Raw genomic sequence first — 17,989 nt, forward strand, 5'->3', positions numbered from 1 at the left:
TTTTTTTGACAAGACTCGCCCTATGTATGTGTGTGTTAAATTCCAGTCCACCTCCGCAATATGTGAAAAAAAAGTGAAACAGAAATACCAAATCCAAATACAACGTAGGTATTTTTTTGTTGCATTTATGGCACTTACATTTTTTTGAAGGCCTATAAACACTTAAAAAATACAAAGACATTTAAACATATAATATATTGAGAGAGAGCAAGAGCAATGGATAACACAAAAATACAATACAAGCAGTATAAAAGATGGCAATGAAAGGTAACAACTGCAATAAAAATCTACAATATAAAGGGACTGCGAAGCAAGAAACGTGATATAGTGGAGGACTACTGTATCTGCATTCTATGATAATAATTTGCAGGGAATCATTGTTCCAGGGCTGGGACTCATTGTTTCTACACATGTGCAACCCAGGACTCAGATAGTCTGAAGTGTTTAATGGTCTATGCATTTTACACAACATCCCAACTTCATTGAAATTAGGGTTTGTACTTTCTTGGCATATTTGTCATGAAAATTTGTGTAAGGGCATTTTTAAAGTTGCACTGTATGTTCTGTTGTCTAAATCTGTTCTGAAACATTTTGCACGTTTTGTTAAGGTCCCCTTTCTCATATTTACTTCAAAGTTGAGCTTCAATGATTCTTTGACCTTGAACACAGCAACTGAGTGGTGAAACACTGCAAACTTGAGTGGCATGGTGTGTCTACCCTGAGGAACGCCATCACTCTTTGAAATGCAGGACTGGTAGCCAGACACCAAACCCTAGCCGAAGTCATCTTTGTATTCTAATTAGCTGGGGACTGCAGGATGGAGACGGGTAAATGGAGAAACCAGATCTGGGTTTTTAAAATAGTGGTTCCGTTCTTACTAGTCCAAAGGGATTGGGTGTTAAGTGATCAGCCCATACTTGGAGGAGCATGAATCATATAAAAACCAAGGTGATGAAACAGCAAGATATAAAATATGAAATCAATCTAAAGTGGCTGGGGTTATTTTTGTAGAAGGGAAAATCAGATTACAACTTTTATGTATGGTGATTTATTAAAAAGTTATTAAACTACTGTATCGTAAAGCTCAAATGCTGTTTTTATCTGGTGAGGACTGTATTTAATACCAATCATTTCAAATTAAGTTTCAAAACAATTTGTAATTCAAAAACAATTTATAAAGGACAGAAACTTTTGAGGGGGCAAAATAATAGACTTGTATATGCCTGGTGGCAGAAAAAAAACAGATTTTATAATGAAACATGATGCAAAGGTGGGTTTGTAATCCTTAAACATGCATGATCTTTGTCAGGTTGGCCTTTAGCTGGGATGAATTCCTCCCTCTCATCTAATTACAGCTGCCCTTGTATAAGCATGTAAGACCCTTCAAATGTGGAAAGATGAAGGCTCAATAAATTATTTACTGCAAGTTATTTATTGGCGTACATGCAGGTATAATTAGCGCTTATTTACATAGGCAAACATTCAGTGATGTCTTTCTGTAATAAAATTGGGTCTTGTTTTCCATATGTCTTTTTCATTCTACTTATGTTTAGATGAGCAAACTATTTTATACATGCCATTAATAACTGGCTACAAATTCCAGGAAAAGGTAGAAAATGGATGGATGGATCATGGAAACCTTTCATGGGAATTTCTTCCTATATGTCTGTTAAACAAGCTTAATTGTTGTGGGAAAACATTGCAACATAATCCTGTCCCCTGCGATGTATTTGTACCAATATCTGTTCTGTATGTAAAAGATGACAGATTTATTTTTAAATTAATTCTCATTGATTAGCATTAAAAGTGTGAAACTTGTCAAAATTAATATCTAGCTTTTAAAGTATTTTTTTTTTCTTGGTGAGAATCAGTTTGGCTATTTTTCTCTCTCTCTCTTTTGCCTCCATCCAACATGTCACACAGAATGTATGGAATGGTGTCTTTGACACTTCTCTGCCTTTACTGCTTTAGTGGGTAACCCTGCCAGCACTTTTCTAACACACACATACTGTACACTGCTGTCAAGGTCCTCTGTGGTCTATCCTGTCTGCACACCTCAGCCCGTTTTATATCTAATCAGAGTCGCACTGGATCTTATGACAATGGGTGTCCCTGGGTCAAGCAGCTACTTGTCCTACATAGGCAGAATTGTACAAGATAGAATGGTAGCCATTTTGATCTGCTCAATCCCTCGGGAATGCCCTGTGATGGAAAGGTTCAAGACCGGCCCACTCAAACACACTTTGTCCTGCTGTGACCCCGACGTGTGCACAGGAGAAGGTGTGTGTGTCATGGGTTTAGCAGCAGTTCGGAGATAATGCCAATCGTAGCAGCTGTCAAGTGTGAGATGAGCAGAGAGGTTTGCTGGCCGACTGTCAGATTCTTTCTTGGGATCAGCACGGCACAGAAGAGGAGAAATGCAGAAGTGGAAAACAAACAACCACAAGAGTATCACTTGGTACTTGATAATAATGTAGGTCACTAACATAGGTCACGTGTTTTAATCTTAAAGGTGTTTTCATCTTAAAAGTAATCGTCAATTTTGGGGAAAAAAAGGGTTGCATCTGGGATTGACGCAAAAGTTCAAATGTCTCAGATGTACTAAGAAGTGTTTGACTACTACATATCCTACCTAGTTCCTTAAATTTTTTGTTATACTACAGTAAATTATATATGTGGGGTTTTTTTTTTCAACAAAACAATCAGGTTCCAATAATGATGTCAGCACAAGTTAAACCGTTTACTGGCTCTTTTCTGACGCTGAATCTCCAAGAAAACTACCATAACTTGGAATAATGGAAAAAGGCAATACAGTATCATGTTTGGTCCAAGCACTGTAACAAATCAATTTTGACCGGAATGGCCTGTGTTTTGCACGCAGAAAAACCTATAAAGCAAATTAAAAAAACATATTTTTATATACACTAACATAATGTCTATGCGCATCCTATTTTAACAAGTCTTTGTTTTTTTCAAATTTTAATCTGACTCAGGTCCAACATTCTATGCACCTGATTTTATGCTACAGGCCTACTGATATTGTTAATATATTTTTTTTTAACTTAACCAAATTCAACACTATTTGTTATTTGTACCCATAGACGGTTTATGAAGGAACCCAACTTGATAAACACAGACATGTTTACCGTTTATCTTACCCCCTTTTAAGGTCTGATTTGAGACGTTACGGTATAACAGTTTTGAACTTGTGAGGCATGCCTCCCATGGGAGTAGCGGTTTGTGAAAAATAAAGGTGTTTTAAACATATGTAGGTAACAATCACCTACTGTACATGTTAAAGGCAAAATAAATCAAGAAGACAGTCTGAACAGAGCAGAAAATAATAATAAAAAATAAAAACAATATGGAGGCCTGAATTATTTTGGTTTCCTCCATAATAAAAAAATATCTTACTTAATATCAACCACAACACTGTGGAGTAGATGTTTGTTGTTGTGGCCAGACAGGACATGTCAACATGATGAATTGTAGCTTTAGTTGGACTTGAATTTACAAGCCTCCAATGTTACCTTATGAAAAGCTGATTGTATTATTCATCTTGTGCATAGCTTCACCCCCGATACTGTTACACATTCCTCTATCCATGAGACGACGCATGCATTGTATTTGGAGCAATTGTAATCCATCTCGTATCTGCAATAATGTGTTATAAATAACCCAGACAGAGAGAGGCTTTCTATGGTTATGTGTAGAAGAGACTCCAGTGGACCAGATCGTGGAAAATAACACACTGGATGGGTTGTTCACTAAAAAAAGTGTGTGTGACATCATTATGTTTGCATGTGAACTTTGGGCGGTCCACATTGGTTGACTACTTTAGAGGCAGGCCCTGCCCTCAATGAGGGCAGAAAGCTGGAGATAGACACACGGAGAAGAAAACTAAAGTGACCTGACAGCCTTTTTCAGACTGAAGACAAGCTGCATTTTTTTGGCGATCAAACAAATGCCCTACTGGAGCACATGACATCCTGTTTATGGTGATATCAGAGGGGGATAAAAGGTAATAGGCCAAAAGCAATGCAAGCTGAAAATATCTATTTTTTCTCTTTAGGTTGAGTAAATTATATCTGGATTTGTTGCAAGTGTTGACTGGTGACCATGATCTATGGTCTATCTATCATGCAGTTTGCTTATACTTTCTATGCATCTTTGCTTCTTTTCTTTTGTCAGGTGTGGGATTGGACAGCAAAACGTCTCTGAACGCTTCTTCCCTTCAAAATCTTCCTTCCCCTTGCTGTGTACTTCCTTCAGCAGCCGCTGTCTCCTTGCCTTTGTCTCCTTTCCAGCCTGTTGCTGCCATGGATCGCTCGGTGCAGGAACTCTTCCTCAACTTCATGATCGTCTTAATCACCGTTCTCTTGATGTGGCTGCTGGTAAAAACATATCAGGACTAACATGTGGGACATAAATATTCCTCCCATCTCCTGTCAGAGGAGATGGGAGGCATTGTATGGAGTCTGCATGGTTTCTGCTGCTATTTTAGTTCAAATTTCAGATGTAGTGTTTACATCTATGGGAACGCTGTGATTTTGATGCAGTTACCATATTAAAGGTAAACTGTTCTGGGATTGTAAGGTGCCTTCAGAGTTACTTTTGCACAAGGTGTTGCTCAGGAATTGAAAACCAAAAAAATGGATTCCCCGAACAGGAAGGATGGTCAACGAAAATGTGCAAATACGTCCAGTGCCTGTTTTCAAAGAATATAACGTCATCAATAACCAGTTGGCATTTTTTAACTCACACATGCTGTTATGTCTCAGTCTGTATGATATAGCATTCTGCTTCTAAGTGATTTGAGTGTCAGATTTATTAAAAAAAAAAAAAAAAAAAAAGTTATATCAAAAGTTAAGGTAATGCTGACTTCTTGCAGAATAAATTCACTTTTTGGTTGCGTCTATCTATTTTTTCCCCACACAAATGTATTAATTTCAAGGTCTGTGACACTTGAACAAATAAAGCTACACATAAAAAAGGAGGCGCATCTACTATTTTTTTGTCGCTTGAATGTGGAAAATTGCATTTGGAAGAAACTTTCCCAGAGCAGTCGAAGGGAACACTGGATAAAATGTTAAAGATTTATTCAATCTGTGTAAATCTAGTCTCATGGCAACATCTTTTACATTTGAAATTTGGGTCGGAATTATTTATATACAGTGAGTTCTTCTATGGTTGCCGAGTGATTACCACATTCGCCTCACACTTCTGAGGTTGGGGGTTCAAATCTGGGCTCTGGCCTACCTGTGTGGAGTTTGCAAGTTCTCAACGTGCTTGCGAGGATTTTTTTCAAATCACTGGCGACCCAAAAGAGGATAAGTGGTATAGAAAATGAATGGATGAAATTATGAAACATGTACAGTATATGATACAGATAATATTCAGGAAGTATGGGATTTCAAATACAGGCTTCTGCTTAATGTTGCTTCTCCATGGGAGGGACCACATCTCATCTCAGGTTTATGATATTTGTACATGATAAATGGATTTGATTTTTAAATTTAAAAAATAGACAACATCTCAGGAGCATGGTAAAATGGGAAGATGATCTTTGGTGTGGTGTTAGTGAGAGGTTTTAATCAACAATTTTTAACTTACATAATTAATGAAAAACATGCTTTTTACAAGGTAATACAGTCCGCTTGCAGCCTGTGTGCATCATTCTATGTCACTCCATGGGTTTGTGTGCTTGTTAAAACTGATGACCTGGCAGTGGAATTCGGTCAGGCCTCTGGGCATAGGTGCCACTTCCTCCCATTGACTCCTGTCACTGTGGTACACCTATGAAGAACAACAAAGTAAATATACAAAACTATCCACCCATCGTCTATTGATACAATCTGTGGCAAAACAGACACATGTGCAAGGTCCCCAAACTCTATCTCGCACCTTTGTTATAACATGAGCAGAGGTTAACTTGGTCAATATAAAGGGAAAATGAAAAATTACGAATTTTACCTGGACTTCATCTGTAATCTCATCAGGGGAATAGTCTCCACCTAAAATGTAAATTTTATCTCTGATACCAACTGCTCCAGCATTGAACCCTGCACACTCAAATGACCCCTCCCCTTTCCACACACACGTCTGTGGGCAGAAACTGTACACCTGCAGGATGAAAAACACGTGTCAAAGATACAAGCATAATTAAACACAATCATTGTTTGCTTAATCTGTCTATTTTCTTAGTGTTCATAAAGCCCACCTTGTAAGTGGACAGGTCACAGAGGTGCAGTGTTTCATTAACTGACATAGCCTTGACCAGTGTTGCATGGAAAAACTGGCAAAACTCTACCACCAGGCGGCACCACTGGTCCTGTTGGGCATCATAGCTGAAGAAACAGTCCAGTGAGGGGTTAAAGGAGTCTGTTATCTCCATCTCTGATCCCAGTGTGTAGATAATACTGCCACAAACGCTGGCCTCAGGATAGAAGATTGCAGTGGGCAGAGGACTGACTGAGAACCAGCTCTTTACCAGCGGGTCGTAATACTCCACCTAAACATATAACGTGTTGTACTGTCAACGATGTTCTGACACTGGATCCCATAGTTGGACACACTCATACAAAAAAAAATCACCTCTAGTAGACTGGGAGAAGCCCCTCTTGATCCCTCTGTCCGTCCCCCAATGACATACACTCGCTCCAGACAGACCACTGCTGTATGCATGGTTCGGGGTTTCAGCATCGCTGGAGCTGGTGTGCATGTTCTTGTTACAGGGGAGAAGCACCAAACCTCATCGGTAGCATCATGGAAAGGCTCTGCCACGTGGATGCGTACTGCCCGGCAACAGTTTCCACGGCAACCACCAGTGACAAACATCTTGTGTGCAATAGAGGGAAGAGGAAGGGAAAACGTAAGATTTACTTTCACATGTCACTATATTAGGTCAATCGTGATAATAGTCTAATGAGGGCCAATACAAGAGCTGTACTGATCGAGTCAATCAAGTATGAGCATCATTACCACTGTCAAGCACAGAACTACAAACGTTGGTTATTTACCAAGATTACGCAAAAACTACAGAATCAATTTCAATTAGTTTGTTGTGGGGTGGCACATGTTCCTGTGAAGAACCCATAATGATGTGGATCTTTAATCGCAAGATAGAACAGCGCCATTTACGTCTTCTTTCAGCACACAGCCTCAAACTCTAGCCCCACAACTTCATAACACTTTGTGACAACCTACAAAGATTTTGGTCAAGAGCCTGATACAGATGCAGATACAGGATTTTTTTTTTCACAAATTCATGGTCAACAATGGACCAGCTTTGTCCAAAATTGAAAATGGCACAACCTGACCTACAGGTGGCTGACCAGACACAACTGTGGTGAATTTTATTTATTAGAAAGTCATTGTTGGGAGATCCACAATTTCTTTTATTCACTTTTTTGTATGCCAATTTGTTGGCCTATCTGTGAGATATGACTGAGCACCATGAACTCTGCCATGCAAAAAAATGACCATGGAGTTGGTGAGTGTGAAATTACCAGGTAAAAAAGAGCCTGCTTTCAGTTGTGAAGTTTGATTACGCATCATGTGTTATCTGTACAATTTACGACATTGTCAAAGGAAGAGAAATTGTAACTACAATTATTATTTTTAAATGTGCTGCAGCCCTTCTACTGGATTTCATTAGATTGTGTATATATGAGTTGTGGTAGTGTGTATACAGTACATTCACATATATTCACATACCTTCTCAGCATAGCCAGTCAGATGGGAGCCTGGTGGGTCTGGCACCGTGCTCATTCCCTGCCCCTGGCCCATTTCAAGCTCTTTCCACTGGTCTGTTTCCAGACAGTAGCAGAAAGAGTGGTGGACCACTCCGTTCTCCTCCGTCTTGTGGATATAAATGTAGCTCTGTGTGGTGGCAGGCCTGGCATCAGTGAACAGACCACTGTGCTGACTCTGTCTGCTCTCAGCCACTGAGATCAGAGCCATACAGGAATTATTGTCGCTCAGCAGATCTGACTCATGAAGAGTCTTAAAGACAAGAAAATAAATGACAAGGTGAATTGATAAATATATCCTTGCCAGCAATGAAGTACAAGAGTAAAAAATAAAATAAAATTATGCACCTGTCCTTGTATGTGTGCATACCTGAAGTGCATGCGGAGGTAGATGGTGAAGTCTCGTTAGAGATAACAATTTGGGAAGCAGCTTCTGTCGTCCAGGAATATCTTGGCAGATCCACCTTAGAAGTGACATGACCGCAGCCTCCTCACTGGGCACACAGAGGGCATCTGACCTGAGGCATTCCTCCAACACATTCACCTACAATGATTTGAACTGTATTTAGAAGCTGCCATCCAAAGGTAATTAGTTACTTGTGTGTGCATTCTCTGCAAATCATTGAAAATAAATAGATTCAGGGTAGGTTTGGGAGTTAGTGCTAGGGTTTATGTTAAGGTTGAGAATTAGGGTAAGGATAGTGTTGGAGTACAATTAGTATTGGGTGATTATTAGAGCTCATGTTTTGTGTGTTAGAAAGGTCTGGGTTAAAGTAAGTTGAGGGCATCTTCAGACCTGCATGTCCAGGAAGTCTTGGGTGTTGGACAGGTCTTGGAAGTTTTGAACCACAAAGTCCATGGCACTTTGCAGGAGGGAAGCTGAACCATACGCCTCAGCAAGGGCCAAAAGTGACAGGCAGTTACCAAGATCTATCGTTTCTAACAAGAAGTCACTGCAGGCTTTGGACAGAACTGGCACCTGAGGACACAACACCGCCAAGTTAGAAAATTAAATAAGATATCCATTCATTTTCTTTAGTGATTGTCCTCATTAAGGTCATGATCTGGAGCTAATCCCAGCTGACTTTGGGCAAGAGGTGGGGTACACCCTGGACTGGTTGCCTGAAAATCGCAGGCCACGTATTGGCAAACAACCATTCACACTCACATTCACACATAAGGACAATTTAGAGTCTTATGTGATCCTACCATGCATGTTTTTGGAATGTGGGACTAAAACCCACCCAAGCATTGGGAGAACAGGGACCACTGCCAAGATTTAAAGTCCAAACCGCAGAACTGTGAGGCAGACAAGCTAACCACCAGGGTCGCCGTGCTGCCCTCAGTAAAATGTATTTTACAATCATGTTCAATTAAAAGTGCAGCTTTCTTTTTCACAGCGGTGACAAGGCATGAGCATAGTAATCAATCAATTGATTGTTAAGAATTAAGTGAAATTATTATTTGGAATTGATTGTTCATTAATCAGCACGGTGGCCGACTGGTTAGCACATAGGCCTCACAGTTCTGAGGATCCGGTTTCAAATCCGGCCTCGCCTTTGTGGAGTTTGCATGTTCTCCCGGTGCCTGCGTGGGTTTTGTCCGAGTACTCCGGTCTCCTCCCACATCCCAAAAACATGCATGGTAGTTTGACTAGAGACTAAATTGCCTGGAGGTGTGAATGTGAGTGTGACTGGTTGTTTGTTTATATGTGCCCTGCAATTGGCTGGCGACCAGTTCAGGGTGTACCCCACCTCTCGCCCAGAGTCAGCTGGGATAGGCTCCAGCATGCCCGCAACCCTAGTGAGGATAAGGGGTAGTGAAAATGGATGGTTGGATATTCTTATTCTATAAGTCTTGAGGCAATTGATGTAACCAGCTGAAGTGCTGTTGATGCAGTCTCAAATAAATTGCAGTCTAAAGAACATCATGCCAGCTATAATCTACATCCATGCAGACCTTCCACTGTTTTGCAACCCCTCCGTGCAGTATTATATGAAACAATACAATACTGGCATCAGAACAGGAGTTTAGAACATTCAGACAGAGATTATACTTTGAAAGATAAAGTAAATTACAAAAAAGATGAATTCATCAGATCCTTTAAGTCTTCATTATATTGTCGATCAAGGGGGGGGGGGGGGGGGAATTCCCTTGCAGTCACTTTGATATCATCAAAACATAGTGCATTTCATTGTGTGTAGCATTTGACCCTCCTGTTATGTTGCAGGTTACAGTGACCATTTTATAAATTAAAAGTTTTGTTTCAAAGTGTGTTTGAAGTGTAACCAATATATACAATGAAAACAGTTGATGTCACATATTTCCAAGTCGTGTTAACAGTGACATTTTTTATTTTATTTCTGACAGTTCTGGATTATGATACGTGCCCCCTGTCAAACTGATCCACTAACATTAGTACTGTTCCTGATGTAACAAGAGGGTTAAAAAAGGACAGATTTAAAAATGTACTGGTACTCTTTGTTCAAGTGTTTTGAATTGAAATGAAGAGTCTTTGCAGATCCTGGGGCACTGAGACATGTAGTGCAGCTTCAAAGCATTTATTTGTAATCTGTTACTTGGCTACGGCTGTGTAACCTTGGGTTGTTAAGGCACTTAAAAGTATGTCATGTTATCAAATATTGTTATTGCATTGTCCACTTTTTCCACAGAGCTACGGGGAAAAAAAGTGGAAGACATGCTACAGGTCTGCAGAGACATGTGTTTCTACCTGCAAAAAGGAGGCAAGCTGAAACAGTGAGTCTACGTTTTCTTCCGTGATAAGAATCTCGCCAGAGTAGGCAAAATCCAGGAAGGACTCCACCACAACCGGAAACTGGTTACACAGTGTTACTGAACCATCATCACGTTCCCGCATAGCCGCCTCAAACATGGCCCTAAAAAAATAAAAAAACAAGGTTACAAAACAGATAGTCCCCCATTATACATTATATTTGTATGCAAAATGTACAGGGAGAAAGTGACGCACCTGAAGAAATCACTGCATGCTGCCAGAACACACCGATGGCAGGGAAAACTGCGTTCCTGGACTTTGATGGTGAAGTCAAATAGCAGGCCTTGCTCCCGAAAAGATCTGAGCACACCCAGCAACTGAAGTCCATGTGAGTTGGACACCTGCAGCAGCGTATGGTGCTCCCGGATCACGCTAGATGGCTCTTTCATCTCAGCCATCTTGATTGCATGAAACAAAAAAAGAGGAAAGACAGAGATAGCATATAAATATGCTTATGCTGTACATTATTTACCTAGTAATTTAGTTTTCAGTTGCAGGACTTTAGTACACTAATATTATGAGGTACATTAGGCTTATGGAAATATTTAAACTGTGACCACTGTGGGCACATATTGGTACAGTAACTCAACATGGGAACGTATTTTAAATAACGTCGCTGTCAAACGTTTGCCCTGGCACAGGAAGCACAAATTCGACTTACGGTAGCAGCACCATGGATAGCGCTGTCTTGTACTTCCCGGAAGCGTGAGATCCCACGAGAATTTTGAAATACAGGGACTTATCGCTACGCAATACCATACGTTAACGTCATTGCTATTATTATATAACTATTATATTAACGGGAGGTCTAGCGAGTTTAAAGTGGACATGTATCGTTTTTGTTTGGGGCGGAAGTAAGCGCAACGACTGATGGGAAATGTAGTTCTAATTCGTTGATTTATAATTAAAAAAAAAAATAAACACCGGAAGTCCTGCCGGTGGATTTCTCAGTGTGGAGTTGGTCGTTATGCAACCGCAGAAATGTGACCACCCCTCAGGGGACACACCCAGTGCCATAAATAGGAGGCATTGTTGCCAGTAAATCACTTGTTTGCTACATTTAGCAACTTTTCAGACTGCCCAGCTACCCCACCCACACAAAAAGCACTAACCAACCAGGTGCGTCACTAGGCCTAGTTTAGGGTGAGGCCCCCCTATAAACTTCTCACCCCCCCCATTAAAAAAAATAACATAAAAAAAAATTGTAGTAAGTGTTTATAGTAGTAATGTTACGAGATGTGCCGAGTCTTCGACTCGTGTGTCGAGTAATGAAGGGGGCATTTCCGCAAGGCACATATCGAGGCCTGCTTAATTTAGAGAGGAGCCGGAAGTGATGACGGCCCGGCTGTAAAACGTGACACTGCAAGCGCTTCAGATTTTGCCACGAGGTTTGACAACAATATAACCCCCTCATGCAGGCTCCATTCCAAATGTTTTTTTGTTGTTGTTGTCTTTTTTTTCCATGGAGTTTCTTGATTTATTCAAAGGTGAGGTGTTTATTGTATTCCAAGAAAGTAGGGTCGGCTTAAACCTCACTGGGAGAGGAAAAATTACTGTACCCAAATTTACTGTATATAAACTTGCTCTTGAATGAATCACTTTAAACAAAAAAAGTGTTGATAAATTGTTATTTCTGAATAAGCACTTTCAAAGACCTCTACCTCATTAAGATCATGCCATTTTTCCAAAAGTGACAGAAAAACATTATACAACCTGTCATATCAGTATTGATGCACATTTTACGCTCACAGAGTATGTTCAAAAATAATTTATGAGACACTTTATGTCGGGAGATTACATGGTCAAACATTGTTTTGTAATACATAATCATTCACAAGAGCCAAATAGATGCAAAAAGGCAACGCGTTACACGTGGTTAAGATACGGCTGCATGTGATTATACACATGGCCAGCAGGTGGTTTCGTGTGCACATGACGCATATCAAGAAACGAACCATTACTCGAACCAATGACTGAAGTGTTGCCTCTTGAAGATTCATCTCGCGATCACTAGTTTATAGCTTTATTGTTTTAGCCCCCCTAAAAGAGATCTACAGCCCCCCTAAAATAAATAGTGGTTTCCCAAAAATGACCTACCTTTGGCAACAACCCGTAAAAATTGGTTGGCAACACGGAAAATGTGGATTTTAAAGAGGCCTTTCGGACTAAACGCTTTTCGATTTTCGCGGATTATCGTGACCTGGTAGATTGAGAAACTCGACATGACGCAATGTCATTTATCGCCGCTTGGTGTCGCTGTCTTACCGTGAAGCCCAACGTGTGGTTTTCAACATTCAAATCCACGCAATCTGAACAAGCGAACGTTAATTTGCGCACTGTCAGTTTAAAAACACCGCGTAGAGCTGATAACGCTATATGCAAACACTAATGACAACAACAATGTATTATTGAATAAAGATATTACAATATCTTATTATTTAGCTTCTTCGACATCGCCAGTTTTAAATGCTCCCTTTACTTAATTAAACGCACAAACCAATTATCAACACACTCCTAAACAGTGGGCCTGATGCAATCTTCATTAGACTTACTTAAGTACTGTACTGTATTCGGAAAACATCAGTCGATATTAACTGACCTTTAAAAGTTATTGATCCAATGCGACCAGTCACTCTGGGTTTAATTAAAAGGTGTGCCCCCCCCCCCCCCATATCTTATCCTTTATTATAAGCCATTTGTGTTTTTGTTTTTTGTTTTTTAAACAGTGATCGTTTACCGTCCCTCTTGCAACCATCTCACCATCGCTCCCTCCCACCCGGTAGTGCATCCCCCATCCCCCACTCGTCTGCAGCGTCTGACTGTAAGCAGTGCCACTTGGGCCCACTCAAACGCAGCTCAAACTCAGCTAGTCCGCACCGAGCCCACGGCAGAAGTCCACGCGAGAGAAAGACGACTACACTAGTCCACAGCACGCACGGGAGGAAAAAACAACAACACTTGTTTTCTTCGACCGAGTGACGTTGGTAAGTGTCGTGGTCGTGGCCTCGTGTGGGGGGTGGGTAGAACACCCACAGTCCGTGTTGTTTGTTGTGCGGCTCTTTCTTTTCCTCGTATGGTCCCAATTGTCCTCTGCGTTGGTTTGGGAGCTAGCGGGCTGCTAGGCTAAGCAGGCTAGCTGAAATAGCAGAATGGAAAGGGAACGTAGTTGGGATATCGCTGTGGCTTTGGGTGGGACAAGTTGGTCGACGAGGCGTTCAAAATGTGTTGTTGTTCTGGTGTGGTCCGGCGTGGCCCACTGCGGTTGCACCCCCACCCCCTTCCACCTCTTTTATTAGTCATCTGCTAATCTTTCTCCAGCTAACTCGCTGATTAGCAATTTGAACCGCGCGTGCCTAAGAAAAGATGCAGCCGGGATTCTTCGGCGGTTTACTTTGCAGTTTGTAGCATGCGAGCTAAGCTAACATTCGTCCTACGCTATTAGGAGACCAGATTTCTGTATGGTCTACCACGGAATGGAATAATATAGCCATGTGTGCACATTTAGACAATATTGCTAACGTGGTGATAATTGGCAAGATGGCATCTCTTATGTTGCTATTCAAAATGGTGTATTGAGCTTGTTTGAGTGTGACCATTTTTGTCCAACAATGGTTGTTTTGGCGTTGCTTGCTATCTTTGGAATGTGACGCACTGCCAGTGCGTGCTACGTTGAGATAGATATAAAAACATTAACCCGCGATGGGCATGTAATAATAAAAACTTCGGCCATTGTGATGAGAAATACTGTAGACAGTATTTGATTTGTTGCTCTTTTAAAGGGTAGCCTAATGTTTACACACAGAACCATCACAATGGTATAGTATTCCCTCTAATGGTCCAGTTAATGATACAACTAAATCCTGATGTGAGATGTTTTGGTGCATTATGGGCTGCTATTTAAAATCTTTTATCATCCATATACGTTTTCAATTTGGCCTTGATTAAAGGTACGCTGTCGTAGAAAATTATCCAAAACACATGATTTTGTCGAAAAGTGGACAATGCAATAACAATATTTGATAACATGACGTACTTTTAAGTGCCTTATACAACCCAAGGTTACGCAGCCGAAGCCAAGTAACAGATTACTTTGGTTACACTTCAAAGACACTTTGAAACAAAACTTTTAACTTATAAAATGGTCACTGTAACCCGCAACATAACAGGAGGGTCAAATGCTACAAACAATGAAATGCACTATATTTTGAAAGTTAATTTTCTACGGAAGTATATATATTTTTTTGACCAATAACTATAGATTATTGGAGTGCTCACAGAAGGAAAGTGTTATAATTCTGCACATGCATGAAATTGACTGGCAGAAAACACAATCCATTGGCTGAGAAAACTCATTTTCGAGGCGATTTCTTGCAGTATGTACGTTTGTGCCAGCTGATGCGAAGAAAAGATATGGAGCAAAGCTTCTGTACAACAGTGGCAACAAGGATTTGCCTGATCAATCCCTAGTTTGGGAGATAATGGGACCCAAAATTCAGCCTCTCCAGAAGTGATATTTGTATTACATTGACACAAATATACCTGTACACAAAAGATTTATTGAAAGCCTGCAAGTCTCTTGACTACAAGTGTTAATCATCCAGATGTTAATTGGATAATAGCGTCTCTAATAAGCGTCTCTCTCTATATGTGACGTGTATTTGGTTATTTGGTTGAAGCTAATTTGTTCAGGTCCAAATTCCATAATTTGTTACAGTAGTAAGCCTACTATAAAAGGTAAAATATTACCAAAATGATCGTAGGTATAAAGTATTTGAGTGAGATGCATGTTATTAGCTACTGTGAGAGTAATCTTTCATTGTTGCTGTTTGTGCCTAATATAAAGATTAAATCTGTGCGCAAAGCAAACACAGTCGTTGTCCGTCGGTTCCACTGGTGTTGCTTAATGGCTTCTTGAGCCAAAGGTTTTGATGAGCTTCAAAGATTGTTTGGTATGCGGGAAAAGCTTTTAGGATCAAGATCATTCTCATCAATATTTTTAATGCTGATAACGCAAAACCACACATTATTAACATTACTAATTAACGGAAACAAGTGTGAATAACCTGTTTAATGTGATTGTGTAAACTCCCGGTCAGCCGTTAATTGAACACTTTTTCAACCAACACATCATGTGACTATTTGGTGGCGACATGGCTAGCACTGTTATAGCTTAAGAATTTGATTAAGAAAGCAATTGAGGCGAAATGGAGTGCACGAAGTTAGCAGATGCGCAGCTTCTGTAGTGTGTTAATAGTTTCTTAAAGGTCTCCATCCATCAAAATCCAAAATTTCCCGTTTTATGCATAACATAGGTCAAAATTAGTATGTAAAATAGTTTAGGTTTGACATCTAAGCGGTTTGTGAATTGGACCTGAGGATGAGACGAAACTCACGTCCCCTTTCAGCTTACGTTCCCTATTTGTGGGCTAACAATCCAATGCTTGTTGAATTGTGCTTCAAAATGATAGTATGACGTTGAAGGATTCTAATGTGATCTTGTTATTAACGCTTGAAGACTCCGTGTAATCACCAAGGACCAGTCAGAGCAAATCTGTTTTCCATATTTAAAGAAGAAATATCAGCGATCCAATCGGAGCAAAGCATTCGTACATACTGATTGTTAATGAGAAATCTGTCCATCTCCGGAAATTTGAAGTGTTCCGGTTTGGCTGTATTTTCTTACAGGCAGTTGACGTGTTCCGCTGTTACGCAGAAGTCGAAAATGTTCCGGAGAGGACGAGATGACGTGCACAATGATAAGTTGGAGTTTGCCAGTTAGCGAACGAGGAGCTATTACCTTTTTGGCCTTTAAGTACTGTGGCAAGTGATTGAAGAATTTTTAAAAATTGAAAAATTTAGACTCTATTGGTTGTACGACACGGGCATCGAATCAGGAGTTAAGGACGTTCAAGACAATGGAATTCAAGTTTTGTTAAATGGTCATTACTACATGTAATACAAATATTAAGCTGTAGTACAGTGTCATTTGAGATTTGTCTAATGCAATTTAAAGGTAAGAGCACTGCCATACTGTGTAAATCAGTTGGGTAAAGTTCAAGGACTGCATTGCAGAAGCCAATGTGATTAGTATGTTGGAAATGTGATTCATTTTCATTTAATTCAAAATCTGCTCATGCTGAGCTGTCCCAAACATCTGTTGAAGTCTGAGAGGCAAGTATAATTTTATGTTCAATCTAGGGTGACCCTCTCATTCTGGAGGAGGCAAAAAAGGGAGAGGGTGGGGCATATTATGCTGTTTTTTGTTTTTTTTGGGTGGGGGTGGCATTGAGTGCAGCCTCATGTGTATGAATGGTGGGCTGTACAAAGCGGCTGTAAAAGTGTCAAGACTATAGAAAGCTGGAGTCTCTTAATGTTCCAAGAGGCTGGTCCCATAACAGACTGTTTTAGGACACTTTATTTCTGTGTAGTTCAAGCACTCAATGAGTTGTTCATCGTCAATTAGAGAAACATTACACTCCCAGATGTCAGTTTTCACATTGCTCCTCCTCTTGTTCCCCTGGTCAAGTGTACGTTTTGTGGCAGCCTTGTAATTATGTTGATCTGTTTTGGCTATACCAATCCAGAGCTGCCAAATGTTACGGAACGTCTGTCTTTTTATTTATTTTTTTCGGAACTCACTGAACGGTGAATCGTTACGGCCATAACACCGATTGTTCCGTATATTGGGGGGGGGGTGAAAAAAATTCCAGCGTCCGACAATACCGGCCAGTACAGTGCTGTGTCCAGCCACTGTGACGAAAAGAGAGAGAGAGAGAGAAAAAAAAAGATGCTTCGCATTACGCTATTTTATTACTTCAGACCCCCCCCAATCCGTTCGGTGTCAACTCATTGAAAGTCACTAATCATCGCCTCCTTGGTAGCGAGTAAGCTACACTTGTCGCACAGGTCTGGCTGGAACCGCGTTACAGCAGAGGGTAACCAAGTTTGAACAACAAAATAAGCCAATGTGCGTCTAGAGGTATAGACTGTAAATGTAAAATAATTCACGGCCTCACAAGACTACCCCTGAACTGGAAACAAATTAATACGTCACGGGAGACGTCCTCTGAGAACAGGGTCAGGTTAAAAGTATATTATCATGAATAATAAATGTTTGTAATATAAGATAACCTATATTAGTCCAGCAATGGGGAAATTTACACAATTTCAGGAGCAAAAGTGGATATAGGAAATATATAATATAAATGGCATGCAAGAGAAGACATCTCTATATGTATATTCTATTCTATATATATTTGTATATTCACAAAATTGAAATCTAAACTATTGTCAATGCATAAACTATCCAATTAAATATATCAGCAATGTTATTTGTTTTTGTTTGTTTTGAAAAACCGAGTGCTGAGTTTGATTTTGACATTTGGGATCTGAACAATCTGATTTAATAGACTTTTTTTTTAATTTAAAATTTGTTTTTTTTTTA

At 40.1% G+C, this 17,989-nt stretch overlaps 3 protein-coding genes across 9 annotated transcripts in view; 2 read left to right on the plus strand and 1 right to left on the minus strand.

The window, feature by feature from the left end:
- Window positions 1–3,777: 3,777 nt before the first annotated feature.
- LOC133481989 (sarcolipin) lies at window positions 3,778–4,912 on the plus strand. Its single transcript, XM_061781455.1, has 2 exons — window positions 3,778–4,021; window positions 4,192–4,912. The coding sequence occupies exon 2, from the start codon at window positions 4,320–4,322 to the stop codon at window positions 4,413–4,415; it is 96 nt and encodes a 31-aa protein (XP_061637439.1). The 5' UTR covers window positions 3,778–4,021; window positions 4,192–4,319; the 3' UTR covers window positions 4,416–4,912.
- Window positions 4,827–13,794, minus strand: kbtbd3 (kelch repeat and BTB (POZ) domain containing 3). 4 transcript variants are annotated; one of them, XM_061781444.1, is made up of 10 exons: window positions 13,579–13,794; window positions 10,741–10,943; window positions 10,483–10,648; window positions 8,548–8,730; window positions 8,122–8,295; window positions 7,717–8,004; window positions 6,595–6,837; window positions 6,221–6,511; window positions 5,974–6,123; window positions 4,827–5,796 (listed from the first exon to the last, which is right to left on the minus strand). In XM_061781444.1, exons 2-10 carry the CDS (start codon window positions 10,941–10,943, stop codon window positions 5,674–5,676), a joined length of 1,821 nt encoding a protein of 606 aa, XP_061637428.1. In that variant the 5' UTR covers window positions 13,579–13,794; the 3' UTR covers window positions 4,827–5,673. The 4 variants fall into 4 exon arrangements, with proteins under 4 accessions (XP_061637428.1, XP_061637426.1, XP_061637425.1 ...); XM_061781442.1 differs by lacking the exon at window positions 13,579–13,794 and adding an exon at window positions 13,145–13,309; XM_061781441.1 differs by lacking the exon at window positions 13,579–13,794 and adding an exon at window positions 11,207–11,603.
- Window positions 13,352–17,989, plus strand: part of fam168a (family with sequence similarity 168 member A) — a 30,975-nt gene continuing 26,337 nt past the window's right edge. For 2 of the 4 annotated variants that reach the window (XM_061781451.1, XM_061781452.1), the window contains exon 1: window positions 13,352–13,529. The gene's annotated coding sequence lies outside the window, so the exon portion shown is untranslated. The remainder of the gene's footprint in view (window positions 13,530–17,989) is intronic. The other 2 variants (XM_061781450.1, XM_061781454.1) reach the window with 2 other exon arrangements.

This window comes from Phyllopteryx taeniolatus, chromosome 8 (assembly GCF_024500385.1).
Source record: "Phyllopteryx taeniolatus isolate TA_2022b chromosome 8, UOR_Ptae_1.2, whole genome shotgun sequence".
Lineage (NCBI taxonomy): Eukaryota > Metazoa > Chordata > Actinopteri > Syngnathiformes > Syngnathidae > Phyllopteryx > Phyllopteryx taeniolatus.